We start from the raw sequence: 22,287 nt of genomic DNA, 5'->3' as shown, positions 1-22,287 counted from the left end.
CTATATGAGGATAAATTTGAAATACAATTTTCTGTAGTGGAAATAGCTAATTTAGTCTTTTCTCCAGCGTGGTTACTCAAAATTAATTGTGTTATTGATAGTTTAGAAAAAGTTTTACTTCAGTCTCACAGCTCTCTATGGTAAGACTTTATCTGTAATTTCCTCTGTGGTTTCTACTGCTGGAGGTGCCTCTTGCCCAGGAGCAAGACCTCAGAGAACTAACTGAGTCATTTGCTCTCACTAGATATGACATGGCACCCATGGTTCCCAGTGGCTCAAGAAGCAGCTGGTCCAGCTCAGCTAGGACCACACATTTCCTGCCCCCTCCCAACTGCTAGGCTGGCCCTGGGGGTGGTGTAAGGTGGCTGTGGAAGCCTGGGTCAAGGTGATTCCGTGCAAGGAGCAGAGCAGAACAGTGTTTCCTTTAGATATTCTCCTTGGAATAGAAGATGCGGTCCACAGTCCATGAGATTTACCTTGGGTCCAGCTCTTGCTGGAGTCCAGGTGAAGTGAAGGTAGTGCTGGCAGCCCACCGACCCTGCTCTAAGCCCTTGGACCACTACCAAGATGATCTCCCAGCAAGAAAACGGTGTTCCATGTTGTTGCTGGGGTGCCAGAAGAGAACTGCAAGTCTTAGAAGGAGCCTGCAAGTGAGGATCCCTGAAACTTAAGCTTTATTGGCTTCAAGGTCAGTTGGTCTCTGTTAGGAGGAAAAGCAGGAAAGACAGCCTTCATGGAAGCCAAGTGAAGAAAGTATTTCCAAGAGAAGGTGATCAGTGAATGGTGTTAAATGCTGTTTAAGCTGCTGAGAATGACGTGAAGGTCATTGGTAATCTTGACACAGTTTTGTGACATGGTGGGAACAAAAGTCCAGTTGGGGTATGTCTTGGTCAGTTCGAGCTGCTATAACAAAAATGCCATAGACTGGGCAGCTTAAACCACAAACCTTTATTTCTCACAGTTTTGGAAGCTGGGAAGTCCAAGACCAAGGCACCAGCCGATCCAGTGTCTAGTGAGGGCCCTCTTCCTGGTTTGCAATGTTCATCTTCTTGCTGCGTCCTCACATGGCAGAGAGAGAGAAGAAGCAAGCTCTCTCGTGTCTCTTCTTACAAGGGCACTAATCCCAACATGAAGGCTCCACCCTCCTGACCTGATTACCTCCCAAAGGCTCCATCAACAAATACCATCACATTGGAGACTAGGGTTGCAACATATGAATTTGGGGGGAAGGGGTTGTGGGACAGAAACGTTCAGCCATAGCAGGGTAAATTCAAGAGGAAATGGAGACAAGTAGGAAACAGTGAATACAGATAACTATTCATAGGAATTGTGTGTATGAAAATTAATGCCCCTTCTTTTTTTTTTTTTTAATTAATTATTTTTTATTTATGGCTGTGTTGGGTCTTCGTTTCTGTGCGAGGGCTTCCTCTAGTTGCGGCAAGTGGGGGCCACTCTTCATCGCGGTGCGCGGGCCTCTCACTATCGCGGCCTCTCTTGTTGTGGAGCACAGGCTCCAGACGCGCAGGCTCAGTAGTTGTGGCTCACGGGCCCAGTTGCTCCGCGGCATGTGGGATCTTCCCAGACCAGGGCTCGAACCCGTGTGCCCTGCATTGGCAGGCAGATTCTCAACCACTGCGCCACCAGGGAAGCCCCCAATGCCCCTTCTTATTTACAAACGAGTGAATAATGTATTTTTCTATTTTTGTCTCTTCAAAAAACCATAAATTACGTTGCCACTTTTGTTTGATGTCACAGTAGATCCTAAATATAAAAGAAGTTCCCCATGCTTTATGTAGATGCTCAAAATAGAATAAAAAGGGAACCTAAGAAAACCCCAAGATTTTAAAATTCTCTTTTCAGCCCAAGTATATCCAAGTGACGCCAGTCTACATCTTGCCTCCTAAAGATACAGAAAAGCCATCAGGGCAGATGCAAGTGAGAATTGTGTTCATATGAGCTGACCTTCCTCTGTGTCACACGTGGTTTACTTTTGAATCCTGTTGAACATTTTTGGGTCTTTTTCTGCCATCTCACTTTTCACCTCTCTGGAGCTTGACTTAGCAGAGTGCATTATTACTCTGCCCCACTCCACCCTGCATTCACTCAAAAGCAAAGCAATTTGGAAATAAGTCCATTTTAAAATCATACTTTTAAAAAATATGGTAGTCCATCTCATGTTCTGTATGTGTGTGTCTACAATGACAAATTCTAAAGTTTTTCAAACTGCTCCCTTAGGGTTTTTTAATTATTGAAAGAAATATGTCATTTCATGATTACTCTTTCATTTGCAAATGTTTTTTCCATCAAACTTTTGCCATCACGGTACCGCCTACCAAAGAATCCTATTGTCTTGGCTGTTCCTTTTGCGTGACCGTACATATACACATCTATGCTGTCCACGTGAATTTCCTTTGAGATTGATTGTTGTGTTGGTTTTGTATTGTTCGTATGACCATAGTGATTATCCTGTTAACTTAATAACTATTAGCCTAGTTCTTAAAATTTTCACTGATCTCAAGTATACTGTGCAAAGCCAGTTAAGTTGGCCCAAGAGATTTCTTCTAGTTCTTTTTTGAGTATTATTTGATACTGTGTGTAATTTTAAAGATGTTTCTGTTTCCTGTTTTATGTTACACAGAAATTTTAGCTCCCCCCTCCCCCAAACATTGCAAGAACCTTTAACCACGTGCTGTGTTGTTCCGTGAACCACTTCCTCTTGAGGAGTGCTTTCATTGCATTTTGAAAAAAAACTACATTGAAGGAATCAGGCAAAATGCAATATTGTCCGTTATTTTCCAATCATACTGTACGCTAGCTACTTCATAGTTTCCGCCAGCATTTGTGATCACCTGGATTCTGCACTACATATTCCATACCAAGTGTGGTTCCTATCATCAACAGATCTTTTTAAAATTATCTCCTCTTTTGTATCTGTAGTTGCAATGTGTGGGCTGATATTTTTTTTCCTAGAAAAGAAAAACACAGCCAGCTGTTTTTTTAATTTAAAAGTAATAAAAATACCTAAGCAAATTGATTCTGACAGAGCCTCAGATTTTTCAACCTTCTTTCTCATGAATTCTAGTTATATTTTAACTCTGGCAATCTAGCTATAGACTCAAAACACCACTCCACTTGCCCTGATACATGATAGTGCTACAACATGGATGAATCTTGAGGACAAATATTTCATTCCGCTTACATGAGATGACAAGAGTAGCCAGATTCATAAAGAAAGAAAGTAGGATGACAGATCCCAGGGTCCGAGGCTGGGGGAGGGGGGAGATGGGGAGTTATTATTCAATGGATATGAAGTTTTGGTTAAGGAAGATGAAAAAGTTCTGGAAATGAATGGTCATGGTTACACAACAATATGAATGTGCTTAATGTGACTGAACTGTGCACTTAAAAATTATTAAAGTGGTAAATTTCATGTTATGTATATATTACTTCAATTTTCTAAAATTTACCCAAAAAATGATGGAATGGAGGGTAAAAAAGAAGTCTCAATCCAAGGATGCAAACATTTTTCTTTGCCTTCAACATGGAAAGACATATAGTATGTAGATGAAGTCTAGATATTTAATCCTTAATACGTTGATGAAGAGAAACACAGTTGTAGAAGACCCACTGAGGAAAATCTTTCAGAGATTTGTTTGAGCCTAGAACAGTGTCTGGGATCAGTAAATTTTTTTTTTTTTTTTTGGTCAGAAACACTGGGAATGGGACCGAGCAACCTGGTTTTTTTGTTGTTTTTTTGTTTTGTTTGTTTTTATTTTTGGCTGCATTGGGTCTTTGTTGCTGCCCGTGGGCTTTCTCCAGTTGCGGTGAGTGGGGCTACTCTTCCTTGCAGTGCGCGGGCTTCTCATCTTGGTGGTTTCTCTTGTTGCGGAGCACGGGCTCTAGGCGCGTGGGCTTCAGTAGTTGTGGCACACGGGCTCAGTAGTTGTGGCACACGGGCTTAGTTGCTCCATGGCATGTGGAATCTTCCTGGACCAGGGATCAAACCCGTGTCCCCTGCATTGGCAGGCAGATTCTTAACCACTGCGCCACTAGGGAAGTCCCAGTAAGTATTTGTTGACTGACTTAAATTGTGTAACCTCAGGCAAGTTAATTAACCTCTGGGTGCCTTAGTTTCCTCATCTGTTAAATGGGGAAAATAAGTGTCCTATCTAGGTTGATTGTGAGGATAGATTTAATCAGTCAATACATGTAAAGCTCAAGAACAGTGCCTGGCACAGAGTAAGAACACCTAATAGTTATTAGATATTGTTTTTATTGTCATCAGGCAGGTAGAGAGACTGAGTAGATTCCTCTCTCTCAACCGACAGCCACGCATGGGAGCAACAGAGCAGGGGACTTTCTTCTGGGTATATAGATGGCTGTTCTGGTGGAATTTTTGAAGACCAGTTCTAACCTGTCTGAACTTAATTGACCAACTCATTTTAATGGTCAAAAAGTCAATTTTACACATCCTTTGTTGTTGCATTAAAAAGTTTTTACTAACAACTATTCTATCTTTTCTTTTAATTCTTATTGCTCTAAATTTTCATTCTGTTCTTGGTACCAGTACCTCAATGCAAGTAAAGACGATGCATGACTAAACCATGGCTGAAAAGAAGAGCTTTGCAACCATCAAATTAGACCATCCACAAATTCATAATCTCTTAATCTGGTGCTATAGGAAAGCAGGCTTTTGACAAATAAGTGCCTTATAAAAATGTAAATAACACAAGGTTCTTCCTTGTATTGATGCTGGCTGCCACTGAATACATCTTTCAGTAAAGCCAAGAATTGATCATCAAAAAGGAAAAATCTTAACCTTTTGATTTTTATGCAGAAGTTATTAGGACCACTTTTTAAAATTATTTGTTTATTTATTTGGCTGTGCTGGGTCTTAGTTGCGGCACACGGGATCTTTGTTGTGGCATGCGGGATCTTTTAATTGAGGTATGTGGGATCTAGTTCCCTGACCAGGGATCTGAACCTGGGCCCCCTGCATTGGGAACGCGGAGTCTTAGCCACTGGACCACGAGGGAAGTCCCAGAACCACTTTTTAAAAACCTGTATGAACAATAGTCGTTTTGTTTTCTATTTTATGAAAAATTCTTATAAGTTTATTATTAACTATTTTATTTAATATACAAAATTGTGTTTTTATGAATATATCTTTTCTTTTTAAATGTGTCAAATAACCCCCCTTTTTTTTTTTCCTAAGAGTCATCTCTTAAGGTATTGCATGATGTACCAAATTAAACAGGCGAGAGGTTAAAGGAAACTACTGGAATAGAAGAGAGGTCAGGGAGAGGATGGCAAAGAACATACAAAAGTCCAGCTATACAGACAAAGCTTGTCTAACCCCTTATTTTAATACTATTATGCTCAAAATTCAGTTCCGAACAAGAAAGTATAACATACGTGTCATGAGAAGAATATTTGAATGTGTTCATCATGTGTGTATTCATTTTTGTTCTCACAGATTTGCAAATTTACACATAAACACGTAAAAAAACAAAATGTGACATTGGCAAATGCAAACAGGCACATATAATTTATTCTCAGTTTTGAAGCCCAGTGCAAGCCTGAGACACACAGCTAATTCTATGTAAATAGCAAAACACATATAATATAGATTATATGTTAAAGTGATATAGGTAACCTGATTTATTACTGTGTAATTAAGCTATTCCATTTTTGTTCTAAAGTGAGGTATGAATCTCTGTTTATGGGGCTAAAATGAATTAGATATATGGTGTGAATAAAGGAGTACTTAAAATAGAAGATATAATTTGTTTTTATTTATTAAATAATGGCAAATTAACCTACTCCTTGAAATGTTAAGTGACTTCAGGTTGAATTAGATAAGAAGGAAAGCCATGGATGACGTCACTTGAGTTGCATGGTGGCTATTAGATTTTTCTCAAAGCAACAAAAACTGATTCAGGCCTAAATACATGTGAATCCCGGTGAACCTCTGTGTTTGCCAACAAAATTTATCTGTATAAATACCAGTATTTACTCACTTGGAAAGTACCAAAAAAAAGTGAACTATTGCTATAATGAGTGATGTTCCAGAGACCTGTAGCTGTGATTACAGCTTGGAAACAGACTCTCTGTTTATTTGCCCTGGTAGTTAAAGGAAACGTGGGATTTGGTGACCTCCAAGGACTGTCCAGCCCCGGAATGTCACGTCTTTGCATGCAGGGCAACAAACTCCACGTCTAGAGCACAGGAGGTGGAATGACAGTGACTGATGACTTCTTCCCACTAGTCTGGGAGGTTACCTACGCTCTCTGTGTTTTCAACAAAGCACTTTTAAACCTAAAGATGAGCAAGAGCTAATCCTTACTTAACAAGAGCTCCCAGTTGGGAAAGAAGTTCTAACACAGTAACAAAAAGAGTGCAATCCAGTATGACGGATGCTATTATTGAGTGCTTACGCTAAGTACTGTACGCTATTTTATTAAAATGTCACAGCAATCCTATGAATTACATATTAATCTCTTCATTTTACAGATGAGGAAGCAAACCCAGCGAGGTTACATGCCTCATCAAGGTTGTTGTTTTTGGGGCCTGGTTTTACTGATAGGGTTACCAAGTACAGTGGACAGCACATCTCTCTGCCAGGTATGAAGACATCCATGAAAGCTGGATTCCAAATGATCAGTAGGGTTTTATGAAGGCTAAGTGCCCTGAGGAGGATGTTATTTAAAGGGAGTAGCATACACCAAGACAAAGAGAATGTTTAAAAGCCTGGTCGGACAATGTCAAGGGCCCTGATGGGTAAGAGTTGAATCCTGAAAAGTAGGTTGGGGCAAATTACGAAGGACTTTGAAAGACATAACTGAGACTTGAACTCTCCCCACTTCATCATGATCTGTCACGGAGGATTTTCAAACAGGAGGCTGGCGCATTCAAATTTCTATTTCAAATTCGAAGTGATGGTGATGGGGCTTGATGGGGGATCCGGGAGCCTGCAGGCTGGATGAGCTGATGAGGGCCTCAACAGTAAGGATGGAGGAAAGGAAGCTCTCTGCGGGGGAAACCAGCAGGATTTTTTTTGACTGATTGGGTGGAAAAATGGGAAGAGTCAGGGACTATGCCAGGGTTTCTAAATTAGACTAATACATGAATAATGACCAAGAGCCAAGTTAGGGCATGTAGGAGGAGAATGCACCAGAGGGGGAAGAATGATGGAAAGGACTGTGGACTATTGAACGGGCTGTTTTAGGCGAGCCACTCAGATAAAATGAGGTCTGCCCTGGCTCAGGTCCAAAGTCATGGCTGGAATTGCTCGTGCAAATGGCAATGAAATCTGCATCCAAACTGAGTTAAATAGTTGAGGTTAACTTGGCCATAGATATAAACAGGTGTCCTGGTAAGCATATATATATCAGAGTACTTAGGGTAGACTTTTTTCCTGCTCTCTGGGGATATAACTGACATATTAAGTTTAAGGCGTACAACATGATGATGTGATATATGTATATATTGTGAAACGATCACCACAACAAGTTGAATTGATATATCCATCACCTGGTGTAGTCACAATGTTTTCGCTTATGGACAGACTTTTTAAATATGTGTATTTAAAGTTTATATGTGAAATTTACATATGTGGAGAAGAAAAGCTATCTGAAGATAAAAACTGAGGCTTAGAAGCTTGAGCCTTGTGGAAAGACTGAGAATTCGGGAAAAGTGTCCTGTCATTCAAGGAATCTGAGGCAGAATTTCAGCCTGGATGTACAGCCTCAGCCACCCACCCCTCACCTATCCACTCTCCACACCCTCCAAAAAAAAAAAAAAACCTAGCAAAATCTGTCTTATAAAGAACTATTCCAAATTATTTATTTTTTAATTTTTTAAATTTTAATTTATTTTTTTTTTTTGGCTGCATCAGGTCTTAGTTGCGGCATGTGGGGTCTTTGTTGAGGCATGCAGATCTTTCATTGCAGCGCGGGCTTCTCTCTAGTTGTGGCATGTGGGTTTTCTCTCTCTAGTTGTGGCACCCCGGGTCCAGAGTGCGTGGGCTCTGTAGTTTGCAGCATGCAGGCTCAGTAGTTGTGGTGCGCGGGCTTTAGTTGCCCTGAGGCAGGTGGGATCTTCGTTCCCCAACCAGGGATCGAACCCGCATCCCCTGCACTGGAAGGCAGATTCTTTACCACTGGACCACCAGGGAAGTCCCTCCAAATTTTTTAAATCAACGGTTTGTTGTTCTTCCCAAGACACAAAAGGAATTCAGAAATGACATACTTACAAAAAGATGTTAATTCCACCCAGTTGCGATGTGCACATTGCTTGTTTTGCAATCCGTTGCTTCACTACGGCTTCTCCACCCCTGCTCTTGGGGCTGTTAACCCATACAACACTTTGAGTGCTCAGGGCTGGGTGTTTTCTTGCCAGGTTTCTCTCTTTTTAATCCTGATTTTGACCTTCAGGAAATACCGAACATACAAATAGACACAGCCCTATTTTCTCGTGCATGTGTATGTGTATAGGCACTATATGTATCCGCGGGACTCTTGTTCTGTCCATAAGGTTTTCTTGGGGAAGATAAATATGTAAGATGATTTGAATGTACACATTAATACACATTTATGTTAATAGCCCTTAACTAAATGTTTTATTATTTTCACCAAGGATACAACTCTTTTAAACTGTGATCCATTCAGTAACATATTTACTTATGACAGGATTTACAGAATAATTTTGGTGTTGACTCCTTTAAATAATTCAATATCAACAGACTCTGGGGAAAAGGAATGAAAGGGCAGGGGGAAAGATTTTTACCAGATGAACGCAGGGAGAGTCAGCAGAGGTCAAAAGAAGATACTGCTGTTTCAAGTTATTTCCATGTTAGGTGTATGACTCACTCTGGCAAGTCCTCAACCCGTTCTGTTTTTTGGGTTTTTTTAAATTTAATTTTTACTTTATACTGGAATATAGTTGGTTTACAATATCGTATTAGTTTCAGGTGTACAGCAAAGTGATTCAGTTATACATATACATATCTCCATTTCTTTTCCCATTTAGGTTACTACAGAGTACTGAGTAGAGTTCCCTGTGCTATACAGTAGGTCCTTGTTGATTATCTGTTTTATATATAGTGGTGTTTATATGCCTCACCCCATTCTGTATCAGTGGTGTATACAGGCTGAGAAGCTAAGGTCTTTGGGCTCCGTGGATATTTCTGACCCGTCGATGCCACATTTCCTTTCAAGACTTCATTCTTCATCATTTAGCGCTTTTCCAAAGGTAATGGTTTAAGGGAAAGCATCAAGGATAAGATTCTTATTACTAGCATCATCTTTGGTTCCTTTGAGTTTATTTTAACACTGACTGGCAGTTTTGAGGTCAGCAAATAAATCTGTTTTTTTCCACTCTGAAAGAATTACTTTTCTCTCATGAAAAACTTTGAAATATGTTAACACTAGTACTTACTCTTAACTTTCCCTGTTAGTAATAATTCATCTGAAGGATTCCTTTATTTTGTCACATTATTGTACTGCATAATATTCTAAAGAAAATAAATTCACATGGGCAGTTCTGGAATTTTATAGTTTTTTTCTGCTAATTTCCTCTTATTAAAGTAATGAGTGAATTACAAGATTTTGAAACCAGATTAATTGTTTGAAGGGACACTTTTTGAAACCATGAGTACTTTGTTCACTTAAATATTTTCTTTCCTCTATTTTGTAGGTAATTTGAAGAAGGGAGAGTATGATTCAGATACTTTATAAGCAACTGGGAGGGGATTAAAACCATATGTGAATGGATCCTAGCATTGATTTCCCTCCCCAGCCAGAGGCAGGGCCCACCTGCATCTCTGTTTCCTTCTCTGACTATGATAAACACTAAACCCAACAATCCACATAGAATGGGATGAACTTCTTCCATCGTTTCTTCACTGATGCTGTTTGAATCCTTCCTACCTCTTAGATCTACACACATAGACCCACACCTGCAGTGTCTGCCTTACCTGTCACTTCTGTACCTGAGTGCTCATCTGCCTACCTTGTGTGGTTTGACCCTGAGCACTCACTGAATGGCTTCATCAGACTCAAACACGTGCCTCCCTGTCCCATGTGTATGTTCACCTGATTCTTTCAGGTGTGTCTGCTACTTAGAAGTGGGCTTGTCCCATCGTATCATAGACTTCTTTTGTTTGAATGAAGTCCCCTTCCTGGCCCTTCCTGGTCAACCCAGTTTTGTAGCTTCCCCGTGCTCCTGCAAGATACCTCCTCCACTGGAAGCCAGATAGGAGGTTCTGGAAAATTAACAATCATAGCAATTCAAATATTCTCCCTCCAATATAAAACATGCACAACTGAAAACTTGAAATGACTATTGAATGTACTCAGGAACTATAGCTCAGAGAGGCTTTTATGTTTCACTGGAGAGAGAGCCTAGAAGGAGAGCAAAGAAAGAGTTATTGTGGGGAGCAGGAAATTCAGATGGAAAATACTCTCAATCCTCATCTCATCTTCAGTGAAGGTGGTAAAGTTGTACAGGGAAAAAATAGTTGTTCCTTCTTAAAATTGGGAGAGGGGGAAAATATATGATGGGAAAATTAAGCCAGAAGATTTCCTAAGTGATGTAAGGTGAAGATAACTATTGAAGATAATACGGGAAGATTGAACACTGGCTTTGCAGGGTGGATATTTGGAGGATATGCACTGATTCACTCCAGATGGTTTTTACAGCCCTCATTCCTTCTGATTTCTCAGTGTCAGTGCCATTCTGGGTGTTTACTGTTAATATCAACCCAGCTTATAGGTCAGTTCTTGGCACATGGTTAAGTGCTAGGTAAAGACGTTCATCATCGCCATCATCATCACCACCACATCTCTGTACTTTCAAGAATTGGGTTTTTTAAAAATTATTCAGGTCAGTTTTAAGTAAGCAGAGTCAGTATGAGAAAGGTCTTTTATATACACATTTTATAAAGAGAGAACCCCTGATTAGCTAAAGCTATTAAATATGAAAAAGTATTACTGCTCGAGTATTAGTTTGAAGTTATGGTAAAGGGAGAACTGTAAGTTTTCAAGATGATTTATTCAAGGAAAGATAGATCTGACTTTGCCTATTTTAGCCAAATAATTTTTTTTTATTGAAGTATGGTTGCTGTACGATATTATATAAGTTACAGGTGTACAATATAGTGATTGACAATTTTTAAAGGTTATACTCCATTTGTAGTTATTATAAAATATTAGCTATATTCCCTGTGTTGTACAATTTATCCTTGTAGCTTATTTTATACCTAATGGTTTGTATTTCTTAGTCCCCTACCCCTATATTGCCCCTCCCCCTTACCTCTCCCCACTGGTAACCACTAGTTTGTTCTCTATATCTGTGAGTCTGCTTCTTTTTTGTTTTATTCACTAGTTTCTTGTATTTTTCAGATTCCACATATAAGTGATATCATACAGTATTTGTCTTTCTCCGTCTGACTTATTTCAGTTAACATAATGCCCTCCAAGTCCACCCATGTCGCTGCAAAGGTCAAAATTGCATTCTTTTTATGGCTGAGTAGTATTCCATTGTATATATGTACCAGGTCTTCTTTATCCATTCATCTGTTGATGGACACATAGGTTGCTTCCAAATCTTTGCAATTCAAATAATTTATTTTATTTTATTTATTTTGGCTGTGTTGGGTCTTCGTTGCCGCACGCAGGCTTTCTCTAGTTGCAGCAAGCAGAGGCTGCTCTTCATTGCGGTGTGCAGGCTTCTCATTGTGGTGGCTTCTCTTCTTGCGGAGCACGGGCTCTAGGTTCGTGGGCTTCAGTAGCTGTGGCGCACGTGCTTAGTTGCTCTGCAGCATGTGGGATCTTCTCGGACCAGGGATCAAACCCATGTCCCCTGCATTGGCAGGTGGATTCTTAACCACTGTGTCACCAAGGAAGTCCCAAATAATTTATTTTAAATGCAAACACACACGTGTGTGTGCAGAGATAATAGTATTATGGTTATGGTAAAAAAAAAACAAAACAATCTTTTAGTGCTACATGTATCTACATAAAAAAGATTAGTCATGAGTTGATCATTTTTAAAGCTGGACACTGGGTACATAAAAATCATTATATTATTCTCTTTACTTTTGTATATATTTAAAAGTTTCCATATAAAATGATTAAAACACAAACACACACATACATACATATAAATATTGTTTGGCTTAAATAATACATGCTGCACTCACCAGACTTCTTAGCTTGAGCTGTAATTGGTACTAATCTTCTAGTGTTTTAGAGCATTTGGGACCCTAAGAAATTATCTGTGGTAAACTCCTCATCTTACAGATGAAGCAGTTGAGTCCCTTTGCTAAACAACACATTACTAGTTAAGCCTCATAATCGTGTCTCCTAATGTCCTAACCCAGCCTTGCCAACCATGTCAGGAGGAGAGAGACTGGTTACACCTCCCAGGGCGTCCCCACCCCACTTTATGGAAACACTTTTCCTCTCTTGGACAGTTCTTTCACTCGGTTTAAGTAGAGAACGATTATAATGTAAAATTTGTTTTATTTCCATCTCTCATCACTTGATTGTGTGGCCATTTTAGTTCTAAGTGTTTGTCACCCTAATATTTCCAAGTAAATGTGCCAAAAGCTGCTGTTTCAGAGATAACTTTGTAAAGCAAGGAATCATTTGGTAAATAATCTTACCACTGACGTATCATTTTTGTGTAGGTTTTTAAATGGAAATGAAGTTCTACATGACTCTGATGCCATCACCTGTGGCCTGAGGCTTTCTCCTTTTCCAATCAGTGTGTCCTACGGTGATGTGAATTCCTGAATGTTGTCCACTTTGTCCCCTTGGCCCCAAAGAGACTAGTTCCATCTGGAAAAAGAGTCCAATTGTTAGTCTGAGACAGTTACTAGGGTTCCGTTCAATCTTGGACCAAGCAAACTGCAGAGAGGTCAGGCATGGAATTTCAGGGTGAAATGCACCTCCCTCTCTACAACCTTCTCTTCTTGACTTACTTGCCTGTCTATGGGGCTTTTGGGGAAAAGAAAGAGATGGGACAGTTATCCGGGGATCAGACTTTTATTAGATTGTTTATAACTGGATTTCTTCCTTTTTCAGATGGGTGAGTCAAACGAAGATATAGACCAAATGTTCAGCAATTTGCTGGGAGAGATGGATCTCCTGACCCAGGTAAATTCCCTTCCTTAACTTTCAGATGAGAAAAAAATGGGGTTAAATGGATGTAGGAGAAGGGTATATAGTTGTCCATTGTACTATTTTTTCACCTTCTTGTTTGACATTTTTCAGTGTAAAAAACATTAAAAGAAATAAAATGGGGTTACAGATTTGATTTTAATATGACAAGAGAGCTATTTATTTAAAAAGACTGGAAATTGACAATATTATATATTCCTGATGTAACAGTGGTGGGGGAGAAAATAAACTTTTTTCCTGTTTATACCCTTCTGAGTTCAGTTAATTGAATACCTGGGTCACACATACATTCTGTTACGGCAATTTTCATGCTCATTGTGTTCAAATATTTAGCTAGTGGAGGAATTTTCCCCAAGCAAACCTCCCACAACCACTACCACTAAACAATTTCCCCTGCAGTTACCTTTATATAAAGACTAGTCAGCTCATCGCTTTCTGCATAAAGCACTAAAATAAGAATCACCCAATATTCCTCAATATGATAGGGATCTTAAAGTTTTCTACAAAGTAAATGAAGAATAATCTATGTTTTTTTAAAGTATTTATTTTAGGAAAAATAAATCACTGTTAGTTAGCATCTACTTTATATTCCGTATAACATTCAAGAAGGTTTAGATTCTATGAAAGAAGAGACAAAATGTGAGACAACAGGCTTAGAGAAAAGGATGCTGACTGATAACCAGGGAGTGTTAGGATGGAAGCCACATTTCTATAAATCAGAGGACCTTTTTCCTCCCATGAAGGGGGAGGGTTTAATGAACATCTGTGGTCTCTCTGTCCATTCACTCACTTCTGCTCCATAGAGGAATGATTATTCTGATTGGTCAGAGTCTGGGATTTTCATAGTTGAGTACTGTTACTCTAATTCAAGAGTAAGAAGAGGGCCCCTTAGAGTGTCTTGGATCTGCCTTCACTGAAGGCCTTTCTGGGTTTTGATCTTTCTTTATTGTGCTCAGGTGAGTGGGGTCACAGGGTTTGCTTGGCTAAAACTGTGATTGAAGGAGTTCCTTCCTAAAACCGGTTTCCTCTCTCTCCTTTCCCTCTCTCTCTATTTTACTCAAAGCCTGTTATGTTACACATTCATGCATTCATGTTTTGTTAGAGAACTACTTCTAATTTCTGTAAGTAGCCTAGTAAATTATATTCCTGAGAAAAAAATGAGTTGGCAACCCTAATTGTGATGTTATACTTCCCAGTTATAGCATTTAAAAACCAACTAGTTAATGAATATTTTTGTACTTTCTTTCACTAAATTTTTTTTTTCTGGTATCTGCCCCGTAGTTTCTCCATCAACCTCCCCATTTCTCGGCAATTTTTGCAAGCTCATTCTGGTTTTTAGAATGAATTCTGGAGTTGCAGTCACTTTTCCCTACATTTTATCCTTGATTCTAACTTGCTTGGGTTCATTTTTTTTTAACTTCTTAATTAATGGCCTTTTTTTTTTCCTACGTATAACTGATGATATCTCATTAATTTATTCTCAAACCTATAATGATTGGTTTCCTTCAGAAATTTAAGACATGAACAAGGATGTTACTTACCAAATCAAATTAACATCAAAGAATGTACTCATTGTCATGAAAACATTCATGTTTAAGAACAGGTGAAATCACTTCTCAAACTATGGATGTAAAAATATTTTTAAATATTAGCTTTTAAATCATACAAGCAGTCACTTTATCAATTAGAAAATAATGTTATTTACAAAATTAGTAACTTACTGTGTCTTAATTTCTTTTTAACAAGTTTTATTAAATAAGAGTAACAGCATTAACATTTTACTGTGTAATAACAGATTGCATCCTGAAACAGCTCTTATCTTCAAGTGACTAAACAATTCCTTTCTTTGATGTCATAACTTAAATCCTTATGAATTGTATGTAGTGTATATGTCACAGTGCTTCATTCCCGGAAATTTTTTGTTGTCTCTAAAAATGAACAACCTCAGTCTCATCATTTGACCTGTTTTGTTTCAAGATGTACCTTCTAGAATAATTTTTAACTTGTCATTTTCTGTAGGAAAAAAAAATCACCTAAAGCATGTTCAAGTAAGAATACAGTTTTTAGAGAACATATTTAAAGAGAACATGTATAAGCAGCAAATGATTCTTTACTTAATGATTAAATTGCACTTCAAAAATATTAGTATCATGAATAACTTTGGGGGATGGGATCTGTTTTCACAGAGTTTAGGAGTCGACACTCTCCCTCCTCCAGAACCTAAACCGCCCAGAGCTGAATTTAACTACAGTGTGGGGTTTAAGGATTTAAACGGTGGGTATCATTTCTTTTCTTAAGTAATTTGAAATGATAACAATGACTAAAATCTGTACACAACTGTAACCTGAAAACAAAATTTAAGGAACTTGGACATCATGACAAGTATAATTTTTAAAGTCCTGGATTTCATACAGATTGAGTGCTGCTGTGTTTGGATTGAATTGAGAGGCTAAGAAGATACTTTTGCCTATAATGAAAAGGAACACTATCCTGTATTTGCTGAAAGTCTCAAAGCTTTCTAATTTTTTTTTTTTAAAAAACAGAGTTTCTTCTTACTCCTAAGCCATTACAGTAATAAGGTACAGTAGTATAAGAAAATATTAATAAGGAAATGTCCCTTCGAGGATATTAATGAACTGCCCATTTCATAATGATTGAGAATATATGAATAGATGCTTCAAAATATATTTTAATTAATATATATTTAATATATAATATAGTACATTTGCTCTATTTGACATTTTAGTCTCCTGAAGTTTGTCATATTTTATTAACAAAAATCTCTCTTCCTACTTAGTGCATTGACAATCTTTAGCCCATGTGCTACTCAAATTACAATGAATCTTGAAGTAATTGCTTCCAAATTAATGAGAATTCACTGCAACTCTTGGAAAAGATTTTCCAAAGACTTGCAGTGCCAACCAAAAGAATAAAAAACAAAATAATAGAGAAGCCCAGTTACAGAAATCCAGAGTTCCAAGTTTTATTTCCATCACTCACTGGGTTCCTTTGTTTCTGTCATTTTCAGTAATTTTTAGATTAAACCCTTAAGGTTCCAATACCTGTATCTTGATAAATTATAGTACATCTCTTCTGATTTCCTCTTTTTCCCACCCTCTTTTCTATTTTCCGTATAAACTTATTATTTCTGTCAGTCGTTTCCATTGCAACATGGAATGATGGTAACATTCATGAAGTTTCAGAAAACCAACACACTTTTGTAAAATTATGATGTTAATAGAGAACATATACTTGCACATATGAACAATGCAGATTTGCCTGATACATTCATAACAGCTGAATAATCAGTTCAGTTAAAATTAAAATTTAATCAGTAATTTAGTTGTAGTAAGCTCAACTAATGCTTTCGAAGCACTTAGTACCTAGTATCAAAAAATTACTGAAAATGTCAGAAACCAAGAAACCCAGCAATATATAAGCATAGTCATGTTAAAAGACAGTAACCAGAAACTCGTGTCATTAAGGAGACAAGACCATAAAAAAGTACTGATATGTACTGAAAATTAAATTTGTTGGGAATTACAATAGCAGTAGATTTTTTTTTTTACTGTCTTCCCTTAAAACATTGCTTAAAATGAGTCAGAAAATATTTCACCCAAAGTTATTTGGAGAGTTAACGATAAACTTCTGAACAGAATCCCCAATTCCTTATCACTCAATCCCATACCAATATATTGAGGATTATAATTTGCTTTGGAAATTGTTACTATATGTGTTACTGTGGGAATTTTGTCCCTAAAATTTTTATAAAGGATTAAAATCATTTGCTGTGTGTCTACAGTCACAATGTAATTGATAACACTAGAAAATTAGGAATATGCTTCATTAGTTCTACACATACTTTCTCTGAGATTTTTTAAATTTCACTTAATTTTATGAAAAGTTATATGCAAAACAGCAGTGGCTTAGAAGGAAAATGCTTTTTACCCAGTTAAGAGAGCCAAACTTCAGTCCAAGTGCTTTACATAGAACTGTTAGCATTAATGTAATATGCTACATGGTGTTTATGCTGATGATGTTTGGCAATAAATGATTTCACCATGCTTTCTGCTCATTTGTTCCTGAGAGGGCTTCATTTCCCCTGCCCGCATTCCCTCAATCCAGTTCACGCTGCACGCAGCAGCTAGAATTCTCCTCCTCGTGATCACTTCCACCTTGCCCATACTTTGTTCATCACACTCACCATCCGGTGACTGCCTGATGGACAAAGTGCTGTAGCAACGCGACTCACGGCCACGGCTCCCTGTATGCCACGTGGTCTAATCAGCGTTCAGGACCCCAGGTCTTATCTCCACAGTAATCTCTCACATGGAGGAAATTCCAGTGAAAATCGTCCTCCCTCACCCTCACTCTGAAAATTCGGGTATGCCCTTTCCTTTAAGAGTTAACTCCCAGCTCACTGTCTTATGAAGTCTTTACCACTTAATCCCAATGAAAAAAAAATTTTTTTTTCATTCCTTAACCCCCTTGGTGCTTTATTTCCTACTATTGAATATTTATCATTAACTGCTCTTTTTGTGATGTGAGAGTTCCTATAGTTGGATGGTGTGCCCACAGAAACTCTGCCCTCACCCCAAGTCTCAAGGCACATTAAATAAATCCCAGTTGGTGGAGACCTACTTTCTTCCAAGTATATTTATCAGTGGTGCTCTGTCTGCCCTTCAAAGACCTGGGGAGAATTTTCCAGCCTCTCCCCTCCCCTACTTTCTAAAACTCTAAGATCTTGCACCAGAATGTACAAGAATTCTCTACTTAGGCATCTAATCAGGTGCTTGGAGTTGACTTTATAGCTGACCTGTGAGGTCCCAATGTTGGGAAGACATTTCCCCCGTTTTTTTTTCTTTTTTCTTCTTTCTTTTTCTTTTTCTTTTTTTTTTTTTCCTTTGGAGGGAAGGGGTTTTTTTAGCTTTATTGAGGTTTTAAAAAATTAATTAATTAAATTTTTTGGCTGTGTTGGGTCCTCATTGCTGTGCACGGGCTTTCTTTAGTTGCGGTGAGCGGGGGCTACTCTTCGTTGCAGTGCGTGGGCTTCTCATTGCGGTGGCTTCTCTTGTTGCAGAGCACGGGCTCTAGGTGCGCAGGCTTCAGTAATTGTGGCGCATGGGCTTAGTTGCTCTGCAGCACGTGGGATCTTCCCGGACCAGGGATTAAACCCGTGTCCCCTGCATTGACAGGCGGATTCTTAACCATTGCGCCACCAGGGAAGTCCCAATTGAGGTTTAATTGACAAAATTGTAAGATATCTAAAGTGTACAGTGTGATGATTTGGTGTGCATATACATTGTGAAAGGATTCCCCCCATCAAGTTAGTTAACACATCCATCACTTCACCTATTTACTTTTTTTGTTTAGTGAGAACATTTAAGTTCTACTCTTTCAGCAAATTTCTATTATACCATACAGTGTTATCAACTGTAGTCATCATGTTATACTTAGATCCTCAGACCTTACTCACCTTATAACTGAAAGTTCATACCCTTTTACCAACCTCTTCCTATTTCCCCCACCCCAGCCCCTTGCAACCAGTACTCAAATGTACTCTTTAAAATGACTTTCGTTAAGTTTTTCTAGGTGCAAATCGTTGTCTTGACCATTAACGTGATTTTCCCTATCAGAGTCCTTAAATGCACTGGAAGACCAAGATTTAGACGCTCTCATGGCGGATCTGGTAGCAGACATAAGAGAAGCTGAGCAGAGGACAATCCAGGCCCAGAAGGAGTCCTCTCAGAGCCGACCTCATTCAGCATCTCTGGATGTACCAAGTTTCAGTGGTGCAGCCTCTCTTGGTTACGCAGCAAATGTTGCTGCACCGAGTATTAGCCAATATGAGGATGACTTACCTCCTCCACCAGCTGATCCCATGTTAGACCTTCCTTTGCCACCACCCGCTCCTGAACCTCTCTCTCAGGTAAGTCCGTGGGGTGAGGACTCTTGACCTCTGCCACCCAAGATCTCTGACCTTCTTCATAGTGGCGGTTACATTCAAGTTTGTACGCCCAGAGCTCTGAGACTCTAAAAAACAAGGATCCCAGATGTGTTCATTGCAAAGCCAGAGTCTCCATAAAAGGACAAATTGGTGTGTATAAAGAACATATTAGGGCCATATTCAGGAATTGTTATAGTTTGGCTAAAATCTATATTTGTATGCAGCTTTCCCTGATAATACTTAACCTTCTGGGGTCATGTTTTATTAACTTGGTATGAACTGTGGAAGTGATTTATACATTTCTGTGTCCCTGGTCCTAGTCCAGTACATAAAGAATATAAGGCATTCCTTACATATTTTGGAATTGAACTAAATGGAATTTTGCTGAATTTGGCAGCTGTATTCAGTAGGGCAAAGATATCTATGTATCACGTGTAAGGTCATAGTTGGGAGGGGCGTTATGGGGCGGGTAGGTGATGAGTGCTTGATATTAATAGATTTCTGGGAAGTTCATACTGTCATTACGCGGGATGTTAACTCATATCTCTCATCCATGCAAGAAGAGCGCTTTAAGGATTTTTCTTAGAGTAAGCCACTTTTAAAATATTTTACAGTAAGAACCTAGCTCTATTTCCTGTGGCTTCTGCATTCGTTGTACTGGGTGATGATCAGTATTCATAAATACGACCCTAGTAACCCTGGGAGTCCCTACAATGCCTTTTGAATGAACAAATATGAAATATAAATCAAATATTAAATCCTACTCATTGCTCTATTGTGTGATTATTGTATAAAAATTATTTGAAAATTGGTGATCCATATAGAACAGAGGCTCTTTTTCCCCCAGTTTTATTGAGATATAATTGACATATAGTATTGTACAGGTTTAAGGCATACAACATGATGATCAGATACACATATATTGAGAAATGATTACCATAGCGAGGTTAGTTAACACCTTCATCACCTCATATAATTACCTTTTTGTTGTGCATATGGTGAGAACATATAAGATCTACTCTCTAAACAAGTTTATAATACAGTACTGTTAACTGTAGTCACCATGCTGTACTTTAGATCCCCAGAGCTTATTCATGTCATAACTGGAGGTTTGTACCCTTTGGCCAACATCGCCCTATTTCCTCTGTCCCCAGCCTCTGGCAACCACCATTCAACTGCCTGTTTCTATGAGTTCAGCTTTTTTAGATTCTCACATGTAAGTGAGATCATACACTATTTGTCCTTCTCTGTCTGACTTATCTCATTTAGTGTAATGCCCTCAAGTTTCATCCATATTGTCACAAACAGCATGATTTCCTTTTCTCATGGATAAATTATATTCCATTGTATATTACACCACATCTTCTTTATCCATTCATCATCAACAGATACTGAGGTTGTTTCCATGTCTTGGCTGCTGTGAATAGTGCTGCCATGGACATGGGAGTGTAGATCTCTTCAAGATAGTGATTTCATTTCCTTTGGGTAGATACCCAGGAGTGGAATTGCTGGATCATATGGTAGTTCTATTTGTAAGTTTTTGAGGAACTGCCATACTGTTTTCCGTAGCAGCTGCACCAATTTACATTCCCACCAACAGTGCACAAAGGTTTCCATTTCTTCACTTCCTCGCCAACATTTTTTATCTCTTGTCTTCAATAACAGCCATTCTAAAGAGCAGAAGCTCTTAATATAGGGCCCATGAAGATGTCAAGGAGTCTGTGATTCCCAACTGTATGCAAAGTCAAATGCATATGTGAAGCTTTATGGGCTTCATTGCTTTAAACATATTCCTAAAGGGGTTTGTGGCTCAAAAACAATATAAGAACTATTGGTATAAGAAGATATATGTCTGCTTTGGGCTCATAAAATATTTCACTCTCTTTTCTGCCTGCTCATGTGTTTGTCAGTAGTTTGTTGTGGTTTGTTTGTTGGTTTTTTTTTTTGGTGAATTATAAGTTTAAGTTTGATTGGGGAAGATAAGGACCCTTTAGGAATCTAATAAAAGCTAGGAATCCCAGAAAACTCATACTGATCCAAAAGAATGTATATAATTTCAGGAAGTGCTCAAATCCCTTGAGATTCACCTATAGAGTCCTCAGGTTAGACCCAATTTTGAGCCAAACAGAGATTTTTGCAGACTAAATATGTGAAACTCTGAGTCATCATTTCATCTTTTAAGTTACTATTCCTAAGATACAAAAGGTGACTGTCTTCTGTATCTCCGGGTTGAAGATTTCTGTTACAGTTACTTAAATTTTGAAAATCGATCATGTGAAATTTGGTGCCCTATATAACACAGCCTTTTGTCAACATAAAGTGACTAAGACACTAACGATGGCAGGGGTACTTACTCCCTGGTGTTATTAATGGACTGTGTTGAATGTCTTGTCATTTTACAGGAAGAAGAAGAAGCCCAAGCCAAGGCTGATAAAATTAAGCTAGCATTGGAAAAACTGAAGGAGGCCAAGGTCAAGAAGGTAAATTATGAATCACTTTTGCATGGGGCAGTCAAATTAATGACTTTTTGTTATGCTTAAGGCTAAAAAAAATTTTAATTTCGAGTGGTGCTTTCCAATGAGTTGTAGTTTTTTAAATTTAAGGGCAAAGATAAATGATTCTTTCCATGACCTCGCTTGGTTCATTTGTGATTGATAAATAGGGGACGTATGTTAGTGTAAATGTGGAGGTTTCCAAGTCTCTACCCCCAGGGCTCCCTCCCCTAAGGATGCCCTCTGGGTTCTGCTCACTCTTGGGTAATTGCAGGTGGCGCCCCCTTCTGGGGGCAAGTTGGCGAGTCAGCTGGGTCAGAGTTCAGCTTCTACTGGCATCACCTCATTTCCACGATTGTTTTTGTGCATTTTATATACCCCCTGAGGCAGCCCCCAGCCTGCCCTGGATGTCCAAGTTCTCTCCTGAAATACCAAATGTTCTTTTGGCTAGCTCTGTGTGTTCAAAGTTGGCATAGGTTTTGAGTGACCTGCCTCGACCCTATTGTCCCAATAAGCCTGTAATTTATCGTGCTTTTTCTGTAGAGCATAGGTTTTTCTGGAGACACATATATTGTATTATATCAGAGACACATGTATTTAACCTCAGTAGAAGCGTCTACCTAATAATAAAGTGTTAACAATAGTTAGTTAGGTAAATTAAGAG

At 38.6% G+C, this 22,287-nt stretch overlaps 1 protein-coding gene across 3 annotated transcripts in view; it reads left to right on the top strand.

Moving 5' to 3' along the window:
• APBB1IP (amyloid beta precursor protein binding family B member 1 interacting protein) overlaps positions 1-22,287 on the top strand; it is a 101,164-nt gene that overhangs the window by 31,094 nt on the left and 47,783 nt on the right. For 2 of the 3 annotated variants that reach the window (XM_068538509.1, XM_068538513.1), the window contains 4 exons: positions 13,089-13,160; positions 15,371-15,458; positions 18,821-19,113; positions 21,534-21,611. In XM_068538509.1, the coding sequence (XP_068394610.1) occupies positions 13,089-13,160; positions 15,371-15,458; positions 18,821-19,113; positions 21,534-21,611 (531 nt within the window). Of the gene's footprint in view, positions 1-6,539; positions 6,625-13,088; positions 13,161-15,370; positions 15,459-18,820; positions 19,114-21,533; positions 21,612-22,287 lie in introns of those variants that run through there. The other variant, XM_068538504.1, reaches the window with a different exon arrangement.

The sequence above is a fragment of the Eschrichtius robustus genome, chromosome 1, assembly GCF_028021215.1.
Source record: "Eschrichtius robustus isolate mEscRob2 chromosome 1, mEscRob2.pri, whole genome shotgun sequence".
NCBI lineage: Eukaryota > Metazoa > Chordata > Mammalia > Artiodactyla > Eschrichtiidae > Eschrichtius > Eschrichtius robustus.
Note: the sequence above shows the minus strand (reverse complement) of the source record. Positions and strands in the feature narration are given on the sequence as shown.